Genomic DNA, 20,722 nt, shown 5'->3' on the forward strand with positions numbered 1-20,722 from the left:
TTATAGGTCAAAGAAAGGCCTTCAACACGGAGCCTTGGCACACACCGAACAGCAAGCTATAAAGGGCCCCAAAATATTACTAGTGTAAAACAATCCAATCAGGAAAACCAACGGTCTTATCTATTTAAAAAAAACGAGAAAAGAGAAACACTTATGAACCACATCAACAAACGACAACCACTGAACAACAGGTTCATGACTAAGGACAGGTGCAAACAAATGCAGCGGGTTTAAACGTTCTAACAGGCGCCAACCTTCACCCTAACCTGAAATAGTAGTGTAACATAACGACATAGAAAGACACACTATAACCTTGGACAAAATTGCTTTAAACAAAATAACGTACATAGGTAAATATAATAATTTTGTTGTAAGGAGTACATGGAGTACGGAAATGGTGTTCACAAAATAAATAAATTTGTTGTTCATACTACGAGAACAGAAGTGAAAATTTATCGTCATACTAAATACGTATCAAATGTGGTACGTATTAAAAATAGTGAGACGAGATATAACACAAAGTAAGTAAACATTGAATAACAAAAATGCATTGAAAATTGTGTCAACAGGTCAAATTAACACGAAAGTACGATTAGAGAGTACTCGCAGTTACTGAAAGCTAGTTAAAATCCAAAAAAACAATAATAAAAAAATCATGCATCAGACTATAATAAATTAAAACTCATCCTAGGGATTTAGTGTTTAACGGCATGGACAGTCAAAGAAGACATGGCTTGTGCAATGCCAAAATAAAAGTAGCCAGAGGAAGTAGGATATTTAGGATATAACCTGATAATAAATATGTATAATGTTATATATAGATAAAGCAATCTCTATATAGAAAATGAAAAATCATGTGCTTTCAACTTTACATCGTGTAGTTTCTAGTAAACATTCTATACGATAAGCCTATCCTGTTTTACTGATATAATTCGTTCTATCTTAACCTGCCATTTTATTTCAAAGTCAACATTATAAAATTCAAGCGCTTTATATTAATTTGTAACCATAGCAATCGAGGTCGATGACTGAGCATTTCCTAGTTTCAAGTAAACATTATGTAATGTTAACTCAACATAAAATAGTTTCAACTCAACGTAACGAGCATTTCACTACAAAACCATGGCTAAACATATTTAACACTAGCATTTGCAAGTTAAAATAACACAGTTTGAATTAAGAATATTTTAATTTAGAGTGAGCATTTTGATTACTCGGTTTTCTTTTTTGCGGTGTCAATTTTACAATAAACCTTTAGCATAACATTTTGTAAGTTTAAATATATGACGGCTGATTTTTTCCGTAGAAATACAAAAGGACAATATAAGTTCAATTTTTATGAGGGTACTAAAAGCCAATAGACATGCAGACGGGGATGAACATCACAAGCACTCGTCTATAAAAAAGTTACCTATATACTTTTCATAACACAAGGTACATAACTTGTTAATTTGTAAACTGTCACCCAGTCGCGAACGTAAACTGAATTATGATTTTTGTTCACCAAGAAGAGAAATATAAAAAATAGTCTAATAATAATGAAACCAACCATAACCTCAACATCCCACTGGACGTAAAGTAAACTTCAATCAATCAATCATAAACTCCACAAATAATACTGGCATAGAATAAATATATTTTACTTACTAATAGAAAACACTGGAGATCTTCTTCTTTCTAATTCACTTATTGGAATATTGACTGCAATAAGAGTTGATACCAAAAACGGACAGTCAGGTTGGAATCGTCTATGTATCATCTTAGGATTGTCTCCATTATTCCAATTTTGGTAACTGAATCCGCAAAATGTGCATCGACAATTATGTCCAACTCCAGTGTAATAAAAACCTGCATTCGCAAGCTTAATCGTTGAGACACCAAGAGTATTAGGTGCAGTGTAAAAAGACTCTAATCTTGCCCACTCAAATCGCATTTTTGCATGAAATGATAAATAAGGTCTCCTATTTATATATAAATCTAAACTGAATATATAAACTTGTATTCGTAGCAAATGATGTCCTAATCTCAAGGTATCATTACGACCAGATAGACATCTTTTTGGGACACAGTTTTTCAAAGGTTTAACACATAATGTATTTTTGCCATTTATACTTAAACAGTATACGGATAAAATCCTACTGAAGAAGTTGTCAAGGAGTAATTTCAAACCAATTATCCATTTAAAAAATCCCATTGTACAAACTAAAATGAATAAATCTCGTAGAAAATTGAAATCCATAGCTGCTAAGTATCAATATTTATCAGCCTCAATATCTAAAATATAAACAAATCAATATATTAACACATTTTGTGTAATTCTTCTACACAACCAACACCAAGAGATAAAAATTCACCTTTTATAAAAAGTTATAAAATAAGATTTAAGGTATGAAAAATAAGCATAAACCTAAGCAAAGTTTGATCTAAAGGAATGCAATAAATAAAGTCAACAGTAGTATACCGCTGGTCAATAGTCATAAATCGATTAAGCGAAATCAAATTCGGGTCTCAAACCAAAACCGGGGAAAACACATCAACTATATAAGGAAAACAACGAGACAACAGAAACACTGATCTGCTACGAAAACAAACGCCAACATACATAGAAACGGACTATTTGATAACAACTGCCATATATCTGACTTGGTACAGCACATTTTAAGAAAAAAGGTGGGCTGAACCTTGTTTTAATAATAAACTTGAGTATGTAAAAATTAAAATAACAAAAATACCGAACTCCGAAGAAAATTCAAAACGGAAAGTCCGTAATCAAATGGCAAAATCTAAAGCTCAAACATACCAAACGAATGGATAAGAACTGTCATATTCATATAATGCCAGATGAAAGCTGTAAATAGTGTATGTAGCGGAAGAAATGCATTCTGAAATACTAAATAGTGGTAATAGAAAAATAGTGAAATATTTTGGAGCATTTATTTTCATATTTTCCTGAAATAATTTTAAGTGTTACAATAGCCAGAAAATATGTAATTATAATATTTATATTTTATAAACAAGGAAAAATTGAATAACTGAAATCGGTATCTGATTCGGTTGTTCTTGCTACAGTGTATATTCTGTAAGAGTTACACAAAGTTCAATAACAAAAATACCGAACTCCGAGGGAAATTCAAACGGAAAGTCCGTAATCAAATGGCAAAATCAAAAGCTTAAACACATCAAACGAATGGATAACAACTGTCATATTCCTGACTTGGTGCAGGCATTTACCTATGTAGAAAATGGCGGATTAAACCTGGTTTTATAGCTAGCTAAACCTATCACTTGTATGACAGTCGCATAAAATTCCATTATATTGACAACGATGTGTAAACAAAACAAACAGACATAATAGGTAAAGATGTCAAAAATAGGGGTACAGCAATCAACGTTGTGTTATGATATTATTCACTAAAAAAACAAACAAATATGTCAACAAAGAAAAACAAAAAGGCATATAGACAAAGCAAGTTAGCAAAAACTAAAGATAAGAATACAAAAATTTACCATAGCACAATAACACAATGACGGGATGTATAAGTACCGATCCACGTCAAATGGATATTACCAAAAATAGACTAGACAGTAAACACGTTATTAAGATAATAAACAACGTCGGTACCTAGAATCTATATTTCAAAACCATCCTGTATTATTTCTGAAGTTGATACGGAATATTTATCAACAAGGTCTTGGTATCTTCCGATGAACTTTTTTTTAGAAAAAGGAGGAGACGTTCTTTGACATACCCCTGGTTCATGAACTTTCTGCTCAGACACTGGTAACGTTTTACAAAGTCTGAGTAGCAGCTGCAAGCTCTTGAATACTGAATGAGTTGGGAAATGTATATACCATATGCAGGTGAAGTTGGTATATTGCTACTAAGGTGGGGGAAATTGATAATTTCAAAATTAAAATCGTCTCGTTTGTCATATATTCTGGTACCGAGGTGACCGCTTATGTCAAATTCGAGGTATAAAGCTAAAAAAAGGGACAGAGGAAGCCGTGTCTGTTGTTTCTTTAATTTGTAGTTCTGGAGGATATATTAATGGAATCTTATCAGAAAAGTTTGGATTGTTAATAGAAAAGACATCATCAATATATCTGAATGTGAAATTAAATGAGCTGGCTTCTTTGATCTTCTGGTTTTTCACAAGTGTCTGATAAATAAACACTAAAAATGTTAAATGGTCAACACTTTGTTATTTTGAAGAGAGAAAATGATTTTTAATCAATAGGAAATACACAAGAAATATTTTCATTATCAAATATTACATTATGTTTTTCGGAAAGTTTCATATTTTCACTAAATATGTTTAAGGTTATTTGCATGATAATATTTCGGGCCGTAAGAAGGAGTTTTTAAAATCATATTTAGCAAGCAGCTTGTTTTTAGTTCTCATAATATTGCAAGTTTACAGCAAGTTCGTATAGAACAAACAATGAGCTGAATGTAACAAGTTATGTTGAATTATTAAGAAACCTAAAGGTCATCAACATGGAGAACCAACAACAGAATTAAACGAATGAGTTGAGAAAATAAAGACACTAAAACGGTGAACACATGTATGATGACGGTCTTTGAGCTTGTGAGTCTTTCTCCATTGTTTAAACTGAAGGATGATTTTATGGATCAATTGTGCACAACATTGAATATTAGAACACCAAAATGCATAAACTAAAGGCTTCTAAGAACCCTAATCGCTCAACTGGCTAACCACATCACATTAGCTATAAAACCAGGTTTAACATAACTTTCTTTGGAAAATGCCTGTACCAAGTCAAGAATATGCCAGTTGTTTTTTATTTGTTTCTTTGATTAATAGCGTTTAATTTTGTCCGTTTTTATGGACTTCCCCTTTTTGAATTTGGCTTGGAGTTCAGTATTTTTAATATTATTTTTTTTCGATATCTATTTACATTTTTTTTTATCATAATTTTATTGAGAAAGAATCAAATTGTTTGAATTAGTTAACATCTTGTAACGTCTGGCCCTTTTGAATAAAGCTGACTATACAGTATGGATTTTTCTCATTGTTCAGGGCTGTACAGTTATACATAGTTGCTTAAATCCTCATCATTTGGACTCTGTTGGATAGTTGTCTCATTGGCATTCATACCACCTATCCTTATTTAAATACTTATGTAAAATTAATTATAATGTAATTGATCATCGTACTTCTTTGTAGTACATGGAATGAAATGAGATTAATATGTAGATCTGTAATTTTTATTTATAGTCCGAATGAAATGAAATAGAATAATGAAATTTCTTAGAAATCGACCAGAAATCTGAAGTTTGACAAATCTATTCAGGTAAACAAAATGACTTGTGTTGTCGACTCAAAATTTCTTCACTGTACCTACATACCTGTCGATTAACCTCCGAATTCCCTTCGTTTTATCCACACACTTTTATATATTAGCAGTATTTGAAAGAAAACAATGTGTGTGTGTACGTTTTCTCTCAATAAAACACATAGTAAAATAATGTGTTACTAAAAATAAAGCAACCAGGAAGGATGAATCATACTGAGTGCGATCTCATCACGGGGTATTATCAAAACAATCCGATCACATTCATGTAGAACATGTAAAAGACAAATAAATACTATACATAACAAAATTTATGTTTTTTTCGAATGGTTTTTTGTCTCGCCTTGACGGAGTCAAAAAGCGAGACATCGGTATGATGTTTCCGGCGTCGGCGGCGTCAACAATGTATTAGTTTGTGATTAGGTCTAGTTCATGGTGAACCACTAGTGGTAGGTCAATGATATTTGGTATGCAGTTGTATTAGCATTGGCACATCTCATTACCATGGAGATTGTTTGGCCTCGCCCCCTCAGTCAAGGTCTATTGACTTTGAAACTTTGCTTAGTTTACATGTATTAGTTTGTGATTAGGTCAGTTTATGGGGAACCCCTAGTGGTAGGTCAATGATATTTGGTATGCAGTTGTATAAGCATTGGCATATCTCATTTCCATGTGGCCCGAGAACACAGTTATTTCGTAGTGCATTTCTTTAAGACAAAAATTTCAAATTAAAAAAATTGCACCTGCTCTATCTCAAAAAGATTTTTACAGTGTAGTGTACTACTATTGATACAAATAATATCAAAATTATAGAAACTTCTACCAGCTCTAACTCAAAATATTGACAATTCTGTGTTAAGGGGGGCTAAAATTCAGTTTGACAGCTTCAGACATTCTAATTTTTGACCTTTTTTAACTGGACCAAATCACTACTTAACATAAAGATTCAGCACCCAAATTTTTTTTACATGTAATTTCATCCCCTTACTTAATAATTCATGCATAAAACATCAAGAAATAAATTGGGAAAGTGTATAAAAAAAAATGCAAGTTATACACTGTTCACACTAGGGACTATATTTGTAGACAACGAAAACCAATTACTTATGTATAAGTTTGTGATTAGGTCAGTTTAAGGGGAACCGTTAGTGGTAGGTCAATGATAATTGGTGTGCAGTTGTATAAGCATTAGCACATCTCATTTCCATGGAGAATATTTGGTCCTTACCCCTCACTCATGGTCTATTGACTTTGAAACTTTTGCCTAGTTTACATGTATTAGTTTGTGATTAGGTCAGTTTAAGATGAACCACTAATGTTAAGTCAATGATATTCGGTATGCAAATGTATTGGCGTTTGCAAGTTTCATTTCTATGGAGATTATACAACCCCACCCCCTAATTATGGTTCATTGACTTTGAAACTTTTACATAGTTTACAAGTTAATGTTTGTGTTTAGGTTTGTTTTAAGGGAACGACTTATGAAAAGTCAATGGTATTTGGTTTGCAGTTGTATTAGCATTGGCAATTCTCATTTCCATGGAGATTGTTTAGCCCTGTACCTTCAATCATGGTTCATTGACTTTGAATATTTGCATAACTTACATCTTAAAGTATTACTATTTTAATTTCAACATTTGCATTATCAAAATAACAAATAGGCGAGACATATCTCTGTGTTAACAGTTTATTTAGGATGTATTAATACACATCCACGTTCATTTTCTATATAGAGATGGCTTTATCTATATATAACATTATACATATTTATTATAAGGTTAAATCCTAACTATCGCTCTGCCTGTCGATAATTTTATTTTGGCATTGCACAAGTAATGTCTTCTTTGACTGTCCATGGCGTTAAACACTAATTAAATCCCTGAGACGCGTTTTAGTTGATTTTTGTCTCTGATGCATGAATATTTATTATTTATTGTTTTTGGCTTTTAACTAGCTTTTAGTAACTGCTCAAACTCTCAAATCGTACTTTCGTGTTAATTTGACCTGTTGACACAATTTGTAAAAGTTAAAAGCACAAGGTTTATCATTTTCTATATAGAGATTGCTTTATCTTTATATAACATTATACATATTTATTATCAGGTTATATCCTAAATATACTACTTCCTGTGGCTACTTTTATTTTGGCATTACACAAGCCATGTCTTCTTTGACTGTCCATGGCGTTAAAACACTAAATCCCTAGGATGAGTTTTAGTTTATTATAGTCTGATGCATTATTTTTTTATTATTGTATTTTTTGGCTTTTAACTAGCTTTCAGTAAATGCGAGTACTCTATAATCGTACTTTCGTGTTAATTTGATCTGTTGACACAATTTTTAATGCATTTTTGTTATTCAATGTTTACTTATTTTGTGTTATATCTCGTCTCACTATTTTTAATACGTACCACCTTTGATAAGTATTTAGTATGACGATAAATTTTCACTTCTGTTCTCGTAGTATGAACAACATTTTTTTTTGTAAAATATGTTTCCGTAATCCTAACAACGAAATTATTGTATTTAAATTAACCTGTGTACGTTATTTTTTTACGCCATTTTGTTGAAGGTTATAGTTGTCTTTTTGACATTGTTTTACATTCCCCCCCCTTTTTTTAATTAATATTGTATTTATATTGTTTCATAGATCAAATTTATTCGTTCATCGTATGTTTACTTGTTTTTTGATAATATATCTTTTTGATTGAGTAAGCCATTTAAATTGATATTTGATAGTGTGTCTTTCTATGTTGTAATGTAACACTACTTTTTCATGTTAGGGTGAAGGATGGTGCCTGTTAAAATATGTAAACCTGCTGCATTTGTTTGCACCTGTCCTAAGTCAGGAACCTGTTGGTCAGTGGTTGTCGTTTGTTGATGTGGTTTATAAGTGTTTCTCGTTTCTCGTTCTTTTTTATATAGATTAGACCGTTTGTTTTCCTGTTTGAATTGTTTTACACTTGCCATTGTGTGGACATTTATAGCTTGCTGTTCGGTGTAAGCCAATGCTCCATGTTGAAGGCCGTACTTTGACCTATAATTGTTTACTTTTTACACATTGTGACTTGGATGGAGAGTTGTCTCATTGGCACTCATACCACATCTTCTCATTTTTATATACAGTACAGCTACAAAATAGGTTTTATTTAACGTATCTAAATTCAATTAACATGATTAAGTAAGTACTTCCCTCAGTATTGTTAGACATAGTTTATTGTTATTATCTCAAGTTGCCCCTTGTGTGCCAAATACTTTTGACAAATATATTGATAAAATCTTAAATTAACCGAAATGCACATCTTAAAATTTCACTATTTTGAGACAAAATGCATGTAAATACCTATAGTATAATATCCTATGTTGACCCTTTGACAGGTGATACAATTGAACATTAATCTCATGATAATCAAATTTCAATCCGGGGTTTTAGGTATCTACATTAATCATATAGTTATATATACATTGAGGTGACCAGCGGGAAAATGCCAAACAAAAAATATATGTAATAAAAAGCCCAATTCATTGTTTCCCTATATAAATCTATCAGAGATTGGATAAATCCGATAATCCATCAATAAGTCATAAGTATTTATTTCTCTAATGATTATCAAATGATTTGTCACTTTTGATAAACGAAAATCCCCTTCAAATGACTTCCACATTCCTGATTTCAATTTCTCCCTAGATGATTTCGAGCTTATAAAGGTTATAACCTTTTAGCTTATAACTTAACCAATCATCTCTTGAGATTATTAGCAACCATACGGTGATTAAATTGTTTTCCAGAAAGGGTTAAATTGCCAATCGATTAGAGAAACTTATGTATAATAATACAGAATCTTAAATAATATTTTCACGGCCATTATACTATTTTGTAAACGGAAATATCAATTTAGAACTGTTTTATCTTTAATTAAACTTCAACATAAATCAAATGTACAAAAAATCAAGTCTCAGATAGAGAAAGAAATAAAAAAACTTACCTGTAGTTACATATCAAAATAATAACCAAGTCTCTAGCACGAGAACTCAAGGACAACACCTACACGACATGAATAATAACTAAAAATAGAAAAGGGAAATTTCGCAACCTATTTTTATTCAAAATCGAGAATACTTTACTCATTTGGATTCTGTCAAAAGATAACAAAAGTTTTATAACATCTTTATGCAAATACCTAAACATAAGTTTGGAAGCTGGACAGAAATCACTTTACCAAATTAAAACACCTGCAGGTTTTGCAAACATTATACATCGAATCGAAAGTGACGTCACTGGGCATGCGCATTCAATTGGTGGGCAAGACCCATTCATAAAAATCATGGCCGATAAAACAAACACTTCATCGAGTTCTCTCAACAATTTCTCGACGTATGCACATTCCCTGTCAGTTGAAGCAAAGCAGAGATATTCCACAAAGTTTCTCAAAAATGGAGTTCAGACCGAAGCACTTGGCCCGACCTCACCTTTGGCTATATTTACCTTTCCTTGATTGACACGCCTTCCATCTACACAAAAGAGTCAACGAAAGCATACAAATCGTTAGATGCATACAAGTAAGTGTTAAACTATGTTTTTGAATTATTATTTTGATTTTAAACCAAGTTTTACTTGAAGAAAGTGCTTGAAAGCTTTTTTTGTAATCTCACCTTCTCAGGTAAACGGGTTGTTTATGTCACGTGGTGAATTCCATATTAGTCATCTTACCTGATCACAAAAGAAATGGAACTCTTTGTTAGAGAAGGTAAAAAAAGGCGAAGTTAGTAAATTTGAATTGTTTACATCTGTTTCCATGGGCTTTAAAAGTTTAATGATGTGCCAAATTTAGGATGTTATGCATCTTATGTATGTGTTTCTACTTATATTATTGAATTGAGCTTCGAGATATTTGTAAACTTTTAAATTATAGACAAATTTTCACAAAACAGTCGATTATGGTAGGTGCAAATTCACGTGGATCTTTTCTGTGCATAAGCATAAATTTCACCGAAAAAATTCCAAAGAAAGATAATAGATGTATCTTTTCAAAGCATAAATTTGCATCTCCGCCCCAGTGACATTTTTTTGGGAAAAATCTCCAAAATAGGCAATAATTTCATCGAAAAGAGAAAGTCGAGTACAACCTTTCAGGTTCAGGCGTGTTTGAATTGACTATTATGTCTTGAAAGCGTATAAAAGAAAAATAGTTGATACATCATCTCGCTTCAGATTTTATTATTTTTATATATTTAGGCTGTAGGTTGATACAAAAACATTAAAAATTTACAGTACTAAAAGATGACATATATGGGTCAAGTGAAATACCTTTCTAATGAGTCATAACAACAGAGTAGGTGTGTTCGAATAACATTTTTTTTTAATAAAAGTACTTAACGACAAACTTTTCTGGTGGGTCTTAAAAATGCATAACTTCAAAAAAACTTCATTTTTTGTGTGTGTTATCTAGGATAATAAGTCTTCAACCTCTGAATATTTTTAGTCTGCCCTTCCAAGAAATATTTAATTAAAATTTTAATTTTGTTTTTTGAACTTTCGAAAATTCCCCCTGACAACCGATCAGACAATAGTTTTTAAATTGACCAAATGCATACAAGTACTTTAAATGATGTTCAATAGCTAGTAAATACATTTGTCTTTTAAAATACAACTGGCATGTAAGGATCGTAATGATACTAAGTGGATAAATTTATTGGTTTTCAAGAGCTAAATTGACAGCGCGTCATCTCTACAATGGCTTCCATTTTTACGATTATAAATATAAGGTGGCGTAATGGAGAGATAATTTTGACGAAGTAGAATCCTGACTGTATATTCATGTTGTGACAATGCCAATCTCTGGATTTACAACTGTTTTATTAAACATTGTCAACTATTTTGAACGTATGTCCCTATGCATATGCAGTGTCATTAAATAAATGTACATGTACCCTTTATTTTTGACACACTAAATTTACCTTGAAATGTACATTTCTTTATTAATTGATAATTTAATTTTGTAGTGATTTATCTGTAAGTGTAGTGTTTGACTAAGTTTGATATATTTGAAGTAAAATACATAAAAATAAAACATTTTAAAAATATCTGTATAAAAATTAAAAAGGTGAAAAGATGGTTTCAAAAAGGTATATGTATACAGCATAGTCATTGTACTGAAGGCTTAGCTGAAGATATTTTGAATAATTTTATACATATACATTTATTAGTATCATACATGCATGTCTATAACTAAATGTTCTTTTGGCTTTATGTTCCTTATACTGATTTGTTCCCTTTTTCAGTTACGTAGTCAGTGAACATGTACAAGTGGTGTTTTCCCACCAAGTGGACGACGACTGTCCATTCATGGTCCTCAAGACAAAGGTCACACCGTCACAGACAGCTAGAAATAAACCACATAAACCATGGGTGTATTTGGAAAAGAGCAGCGGGACAGTATACTGTGCTCACTGTACCTGTATGGCAGGTATGTATACTGTACGACTCGATTTTGACCCAGAGTTCTAATGTTCTTATATATATGTAAATTGAGGTAAATTATATGGCCTTCCAAATACCGTTTAGATTTCTAACATCACTGAAGAGACATTAATTGTTGAAATCCGGATATGGTGTACAAATTTTTGCACCTCATGTTTGCGGTATACCATCTTTTCCGCAATTTTGTTGTTTTCTGTTTGGTATAAAATTAATAATTAAGATCCATTTTGTTACATCTTGTGATACGTTTATTTGGCAATCGCCATGGCAGTCAGCAGGGTTTAAGAACATCAGTTTTTCGACCTGTTAGTCAAATGCGTTTTGTTAAAATATACTTTTTCACTTTTTGGTCTTTTGGAAAATGTTGTTTGTGCTGTATTTAGACCCCTCTATCAAGAAATTTGTTTTGCATGCACACGTATAAAAATTGCTGTTTTTATCCAACGCAATCATATGTTTGAACGCTGTTTTCAATTTAGACTTGTATATATATATAAGAACATCTGAACCAGTGACAACTCAACGACAGATTTTATCAATCGGATCACCAGTGATATATGGTGATACAAGGCTGAAAACACATTCTGTATATATAATTCGTCTAAATATCAGCCCAACAATGTTAGATCTGCAAATTTGCGGAAGCAAATATTTTGTTCTTCCCTGGCCGGGATTCGAACTCATGCTACTGAGATATCGTGGCACCAAATCGCCTTGCACTATGCCCGGCGCGCTAGACCACCCGTCCACCTAGGCTCGATAAAAAATCAAGCTTCCGGTGGCCGGGTGTTACCTTTCCTCGTCAGTTTTTATCTAGCGTCGTAACACAGTACATGATATATAAGGCATGAAGATGGAATATTACATATAAAGTGCCTAGAAAATCAACCTTACGATGTTAGAGTATATCTGATTCTTTACTTCCTCCCCAAGCGGGGCTTGAACCTGCACTTTATTTCTCTCTTCTACGACAACACCGCCTAGCATTGCGTAGACGCCTTATCCCCTACTCTAACTATAGCTGATAAAAATCAGCTTTCGTTTCGGGAGGTGTTACCTTCTCGTAGGAATTAAACATATATATATATATATATATAAATATATTATGTGTTTTAAATATTGAAATAAAAATAAGGAGATGTGGTACGATTGCCAATTAGACAACTATCCACAAAAGTTCAATTAAATTGGATGTAAGCAGTTATAGGCAACCCTACAGTCTTCAACAATGAGACAAACCCATATCGTATGGTCGGCTGTATAAGGCCCTGACATGAAAAATATGAAACAATTCCGTTGATATATTACATTTAGTTTCATTAGCACAGATACATTGTTCAAAATGTCATGTAACAAAAATTTCTTCATTTACAAGTCAGGGGAAGTATGCAGTCATGTTGGGGCAATTCTGTTCAAGGTGGAAATGGTTGTAAAAATTGGAATCACACAAACTAACTCAACCAGTAAAGCTTCTCCGTGGAATAACAGATTTAGGAAAGCGGTATATTTTTACACATCTATTCAGGTATAAAGTTTAACATGTATTGGTAAAGTTATACAATATGACTCAGGAACAAATAGTGCATTTAGTTTATCCTGTCTTCGAATTTATCAGTATATTAATAGGATTATAAAAAAAAAATAAAGATATATGTTAAGTAGGAGACAAGTCAATCTTTTATGTTAACTGAAATAAAAAGAAAAATCAATATGTCAGTCATTTGAAATGTTTATGTGAGGAGATTCACAAAATACAGAAGAAGTGTTAATGGCATCTGCTAACAACAGATTTAGATGACATGTAAGCAAAATGATTAATTTTGTATGTTACTATTTAAATGTGTATAGCTATACAGTATATTCAATGTATGGTTAATTTTCAACACCAAATTTAACTAATTGATTTATTTTTATTGTCAGGTTACTCCAACTACTGTCACAGACATTTTCCAGCATATAAAGGGTAGACGGACAAAAGATATCGCAAGTATTAAAGCCAATGGAGCAGCACCTCTCACTCCCCAGGAAGTCCTAGATGAACTGTATGGTATTGCACCTTACGCTGCCTTTGTTTACTTCAATTATGACACCAAGTATAGATAATCCACCTGCCTCAAATACAACTGAATGCAAGTACCCTCCATTGCTGTCAACACTTCAACAGACAGATAACAACGACATAAATGGCCTTCGTGATAAAACCATAGATTCGTATACTGTTTCACAATACTAGGCAGAAAATTTAGATGTAGCAACCAGAAATCAAGCCATCAGTTCCTTATGGTATCAACAGCATCAAAAGCTCATAATGTGCTAGTTCGTAAAGCAACAACACCTGCAGCCAACCTTGTCAAAAGGATAGCTGGTTATTCGACATATGACCTTTAAAAAAACAGTCAGTCAAATGGGGCGTAGACCACGAAGATGAATGTAGACAGGTATACACAAATCACCAATAGAACCACCACCTAGACCTAATATGTTCTCCGTGTGGTTTCTATATACACACAATTCATTCCTAGGAGTCAGCCCTGATGGCATTGTGAACTGTAAGTCCTGTGGCAGAGGTACAATAGAGGTCAAATGTTCTTTTAAACGCTGATATAACTGTACCACAAGCTGCACAGAGTAACAAAAACTTCTGTCTCGACGAAAATTTAACCCTGAAGACCAGCCACAGATATTTCACGCTAGTCCAGATGCAGATGTTCATCACCAACTGCCAGTATTGGGACTTTGTTGTGTATACCAAATGCCAGCAAGAAGCAAGCATGGTAATAGTGTGAGTCCCAATTGATCTAGACTTTTGCCACAAGTTGATACAAAAGTGTGAGGACTTTTTTAAAACTTCGTTATACGTGAACTTCTCATCAGATAACTTGAAAATGAGCCAACAACAAACAACAATGCTAATGAGAAATCATGGTGTATTTGGTGACTAATGTCCTTAAGAATGGTTTAGATTCTTTAGATGTAACTCGAATATCTTCGAGGTTTTTTGGTATGCGGTAAGCCATGACGGGAGGTGATGGAAAAATCTCTTTTAAGGACAACTCAGACAACAACTTAAATCAAGAGGTTATAAGAACAAAAACATTTCAGACGCTTTCGGTAAAGCAAAAGAAAAAGACAGAACAAACCTACTTGAATACAAAGAAAAGACGGCCCAGACAAATAAAATTCCGTTTGTTGTCAGCTTTCATCCTGACCTGACAAATCTTTCATCTATTGTCCACAAACACTGGCGTCTTATTGAAAATGATCCTTCCTTTAAAAGAGATTTTTCCATCACCTCCCGTCATGGCTTACCGCACACCCAAAAACCTCAAAGATATTCAAGTAACATCTAAAGTATCTTAACAAGAGACATCGACAATAGGGGGTTATAAACCATGCGGAAGAGGCAATTGTAAGTGCTGCATAGTCGCCAATATTGAAACCCAATTAGTCAGCACAGTCACAAAAAATAAATACAACATATTTATTACATCCAATTGCAAAACGCAAAACTGTATTTATGTTCTAACGTGTGGAACTTGCAAGTTGCAATATGTTGGTGAAACAGAAACACCATTCAACATCCGACTGAATAACCATCGGTCATTTTATACAAAGGAAAGAAACAGCCCAATCACAAGACATCTTTTAAGAAAAGGGCATGATTTTGAAAACGTCACATTTCAAATCATTGAGAGAAACCAAAATTGGGACAAGGAAGACAAAAGAGAGATAGATTTTGGATGCACCAGTTACGGACTCATGAACCTGATGGACTCAATGAGAGAAATGAGAAAAGATTTAAAAACAATCAAAATAATAATCTTGAAATCATACAATTTATAGAATATCAATAAATATGTTAAACTTTTATTCCAACTTTGTGTCATTTAAGGATGTATTCTTCTGACGTTTCAGTCTCGTTGAAAACTCGTTCTGGAATTATTTCCAAAACATGCGATACAAGTGGAAAATATCAACGAATTTTAAAAATGTTATAATTAAACTCAACTCTGTGAAAAAATTGTGTATTTACAATGAGTAGTTTTTGAGTAATCAATTTTTCAAATTTTACGACCAATCAAGTCAGTCTTTTTGGCCAAAATTTTGAGAAAATGGATGAGGGGTACAAAAATTGATTTTACCAGAAACTTGTACATCCCATATCACTTTTTTCTTTTCAAATTTCTTAGATATGTATTTTTTCAATCATTTATAACAAAAAAATTGAAATAATATGCATTTTGTTCTTAAAACTGAGAAAAATCACAAATTTACAAAATTGACAGCATGGTAAATTTGATACAAAAAAGCATCAACATATGATAAAAACTTTCTTATATTAACACCTACCCATAGTTTTTTTTAGTTAAATTTATTCAAATTGTTCCACTTCATCTTTATTGAAAGTATGAAAAAAAGTTAAATTGTGGAACTGTGATTTTTTTTCACGATAATAGCCCAAAAATAGGTAAAAATTGATGAAAAATGAGATAATCATCAAAATTGGTACTTTCAAAGGGCCGTAGCAAAAAAAAAAGAAGTGCACCACCATAAGAATTTGTCTTCACCAATTATGTTTTTACAGTCATATAAACCCAAAAATCAAGTTAAGAAAAAAAGTTTAATTCTAGAAAATTTTGGCTCCTCAGAGGTGTACATCCTTAAGCTACAAAAATATTCTTTTGTCGTGCATCCGATTTCACCTTGATAAATGCACACGCCTGATGAAGCTAGTTTGTCTAACAAAGTATTGCGTATATCTAATTAAAATCTAATAGAACTTTTTAATGTATCAATTAGCGTGTTTAAGTTATATTCTTAGACATTTATATAATTTTAATTCAGTAACTGTATCAGTTTATTTTCACAAGCTGATCCACGCTTAAATAGACTGGATGTTGATTGTTGCTAATTTTAGACATTATATATATATATATATATATGTATTGAGAAAATAGACATACATGTAACAATTAAAAATTGCATTATCAATAGCTGGATTGCACACTAAAAAATGTAAGAATTATTGAAAAATGAAAACTATTTTAATCAATATAACATGTATAACAACACATATCTATAATAAAGAAAATTTGGAAATAATTTTGCTCAAAGTTTTTGAATTTAATAAGAATACAGTTTGTTAATATGAACATTTTCATATATATTTTGTAACTGGCATTTTCTTTCATGTAGAATCAACAGAAGTTCTTGGTAATGCACCATTAATGCAAAATATTATGCTCATGTTTGAAAACCATAGACTTGTACATTGTATGACATAAATTATTTTGTAATACATCATTGTATGAAATAAATTATTTTGTAACAAATTTTTATATTCATTAAAGTCTGTTGAATTTGCAATAAGTAACTCGCTTTTATCAAAAAACTATATATACAAGTCTTTAAAAGAGTTTTTTAAGACGAAAGTTTGGGTTGGAGATTACAAATTGCTGAGCAAATGGTAACAATGCTATCTGCATGAGGAACCATACACATACTCATGTTAGAACTAAGTATTTTAATCTCTGGATTGCTCTCTCAACATGGATTCTGACATGTGCTATTTTTACGGGTCTGCTCTACTTCGTTGTCACTAAGTTGTTGTTAAATGCTGGTATAACTAGTGTGGAACTTTTGTTATCAAGTTCTTCTGATATATAAAAAAAAACACGGTCTGCCAATATCTGATCTCCATGCTGAATTTTTTACAGATAACCACTAAGTTGTGTTATTACATTGTCAGATGTCCTACCACCAAATGCCTTTGACACAAATGAAATGGCTTCTGTTGTTGTAATTGAAACTGGAAAATTAATTGTATTATTGTGCTTATAGTTTGATCTTGTCTGAGCTCTATCAGTTAATTGGCCTGGTCGCTGAATAAAAACTTCAAAACAGTCAATTATACTGAAGTACCTTCGGTATGATTGTTTAAAAACAGATGGCATATTGCTTACAAGATATTCCTTATCAGGCCATTGAATCAAAAAGGATAGTTTGCTAGCTAATTTCGGAAGTCCTTGGTTCAGAATGTCTGACACTGTTGTTTTCGATACACTGAAATGGTATACAAGATCTTCATGTTGAAAGTTGAGTCTCAACATCATAAGAAGGCATAGCAGAACACTTGTTGGTGACATTATTTTACATGATGGTAATATACATGAACAAAATGACAACAACCATATGAATAGTGCTTTTGAATGCACACCTATGTAGAACTGTATTTTTCGATTACTGGCAATAACGAGGATTTCAAATTTGCTGACTGATGTTTACCTTTAAGTTGGTGTTTTCTGTCTGAAGGCGACCTTATTCAGCATACAGTTGTTCGTTTTCTATTCTTAGTGAGGCAATCTTGTTGATGCAAGCATCATGTTGGTTGTTATGTAACTTCACTGAAAAAAAAGAGAAAATTTATTAATGTGAAAAAATGTTTTGTTATACATTAGTTGTTAAACATTCTTCAATAAATAAATCTTAGTAAAATGTATAGTCATCCATTACCATTATATTTCTTTACATCATTTTATTAAAGAAAAAAGATCCTGCTGTAACTTCAGATACTGATTTTAGTTGATGAAATCTTTGAACCATGAACATGCTAATTATATATAAGTGACATTTTTCGATGGTTTTTTCACGGTTTTTCAACATTCAAAATCCAACTCACTTTTATCCAACAAGTGACACAAAAATAGGTTGGCTTGGTGCTTATTAAGCAATTAATAACAGATGTTGTTTTAAGAAAGGTATAGTGACCCTGTATATAATGTTTACTATAATTTTCATATAATACTTTTTAATGTTATATGTAAAATAATAAATAAATTCAGAAAAAAAAATAATGGGATTCATCATAAAAATTCCCCTTTACTTTTCAACTTCCGATTATAAACTTCAATAAAAAAATAATGGTAATTTGAAAAAGGCTTATTGCTGGTTGCGCCACATCTGGTTCCTTCTTGAACTATTTCTATTATACGTTTGCCATGTTTCTAAGTTGTATTTACATTTTTTCCTTCTAGTAAACATCATACTTACAGTTTTTACTAGGAGAAATTTAAAACCCAATGAAGAGCATAATTGACACAATTTGTCTAGTCTTTCTGTTAAATCAAAGTACATGCACCTGATTTCCATATAGCACCGTCACCTGCAAATTGTACAATTTCACAATCGTGTTAAAAAATTGATAAATAATTGACTACGATATTAAATAAAGCAGAATTATACAACTCATTTGAAGGGAACCATTCCTAGTATGTTCAACAACTACACAATAAAAAAAAGCAGACATACGACCGCATATTCAACTTGCTGAAGACTACTTGTCAACAACATCATCTCTAACTAGCACCACATATCTTCTTTACTGACGTTGATACAGCAACCTGTTATTCCGCAGGGTTTATTTGAGTTTATGCGATATTTATAGTAAAACCTTCATATTACCGACTTTCAACATGTATTCAATCATGATAAGAAAAGCATGTAAGGCATTATAGCGTATGCACTCTTGTTTATCAATTTTCTTGTGCTTAATTTAAAGATTGTTTTTGTATAATACTATTAATATGCACTACACGCAATTTAAAAACATTTTCCTGTACATACTCTCAACCTTTTTTAGTGTATTTGTCCACCAGTGCTTATATTATTGATCATCAGTGATTATATTGTTAATAATTTTATATGATTGTAAAATAGTTTCGTCGTTAATCACTGTTTTGCATATTAGTGCTCTTAAATGAAATAATTTTTTTTCCGATTTGGGGATTTTTTTTAACTATGAATCCATCAAATCTTTCAGAATTTAATTTGAGCTGGATTCACTCAGTTTACAGGTACATTTCAATAATCCCTATTACAAAAAAAATTACGTTTCTCAAATAAGAAATTTTTAAACTGTATACAAAAATATAGAATGTTGAAGAAACGTGAACACACCTTTTCAATAGTCTTTGTATTTATCGACTTTAATGCACCGACCTAACATACGACTATATTATATATCATTTGAAGACTTACAACCTATACTTTCTGTATTGTCGTTGATAATTCGTCCGGCGCAATGTCCGTTAAATCAAAGTCAAGGGAAGAAAATAAACATTTTTAGTTCCGCCTTAGAAAAAGAAAGTATCATACAAAACCAGAAAGGGTCATTTTGCTTAATTCTTGCAAAATTTGGAGAGTTCTTGATCGTCCTTTGTATGATATTAACGAACCAAAAATAATTCTATTGGTGTTTTGAGTGTAAGATATTTTATGAAGCTGAATCTCGTTCCATATTCTAATGAGAAAAATGTTTGCACCATGCGGTTTTAATTCACAAATCCCTATAATTGTATATTTTAGCACATTGTTGAGTGTTAAAAATATCCTTCATCCTCGGTGTAAGTTATTGTCCGATTTTTTACGTTTAGATGTAGCGTTCTGTGGACTATTCATTTTTTTTTGCTTTGGTACTGGTATTATCTTTGTTACTTCGTTTAACGTTTTTAGATGGTCCTCTTGTTATCTTCTTTCTTTTTTCAACCAATGAAAGGATATTCAGCTTGATTAAATATCAATGATCAATTTAATCACAACGGGACTAATGTTAATTTATAAAAGACATTGATTGCAGTAATGAAATGAAAATAACTAATTATAAGATACAAAGCATTATTTATCGGAAAATTGTTATCTTACTTGAGCTTTTTGAATACGGTTCTGGGATTTCCTTTAAAATCTGCTTTTTGGAAAAAATTGCTACATTTTTTATAATCAAATTAAAATATAGTCCGTAATCTCTTTTGAAAACATTAACTATTTTCATATGTTTTCTTAGTTCCGACAAGCACAAATTACATTACAGTGTCTGTTATTACTAAAAGTTTTGATTTTCTTCATCGATGACTTAATACAATGCACAAT

General features: G+C 31.8%; 1 protein-coding gene and 1 long non-coding RNA gene across 6 annotated transcripts in view; one reads left to right on the plus strand and one right to left on the minus strand.

Annotated features, from left to right (window-relative positions):
• The window catches only part of LOC127738903 (baculoviral IAP repeat-containing protein 3-like), a 90,431-nt gene extending 80,410 nt beyond the window's left edge, over positions 1-10,021 (minus strand). For 4 of the 5 annotated variants that reach the window (XM_052250401.1, XM_052250402.1, XM_052250400.1 and 1 more), the window contains exons 1-2: positions 9,303-9,369; positions 1,648-2,274 (exon numbers count right to left, since the gene is read on the minus strand). In XM_052250401.1, coding sequence (XP_052106361.1) covers positions 1,648-2,239 — 592 coding nt within the window. In that variant the 5' untranslated portion in view covers positions 2,240-2,274; positions 9,303-9,369. Of the gene's footprint in view, positions 1-1,647; positions 2,275-9,302; positions 9,370-9,969 lie in introns of those variants that run through there. The other variant, XM_052250399.1, reaches the window with a different exon arrangement.
• On the plus strand, positions 9,627-17,121 carry LOC127738909 (uncharacterized). The gene is made up of 3 exons (XR_008000214.1): positions 9,627-9,876; positions 11,599-13,322; positions 13,718-17,121. It is a non-coding gene; the product is annotated as an uncharacterized LOC127738909 (long non-coding RNA).
• The last annotated feature ends 3,601 nt before the right edge of the window (positions 17,122-20,722 follow it).

This window comes from Mytilus californianus, unplaced genomic scaffold (assembly GCF_021869535.1).
Source record: "Mytilus californianus isolate M0D057914Y unplaced genomic scaffold, xbMytCali1.0.p SCAF_4, whole genome shotgun sequence".
Taxonomy (NCBI): Eukaryota; Metazoa; Mollusca; class Bivalvia; order Mytilida; family Mytilidae; genus Mytilus; species Mytilus californianus.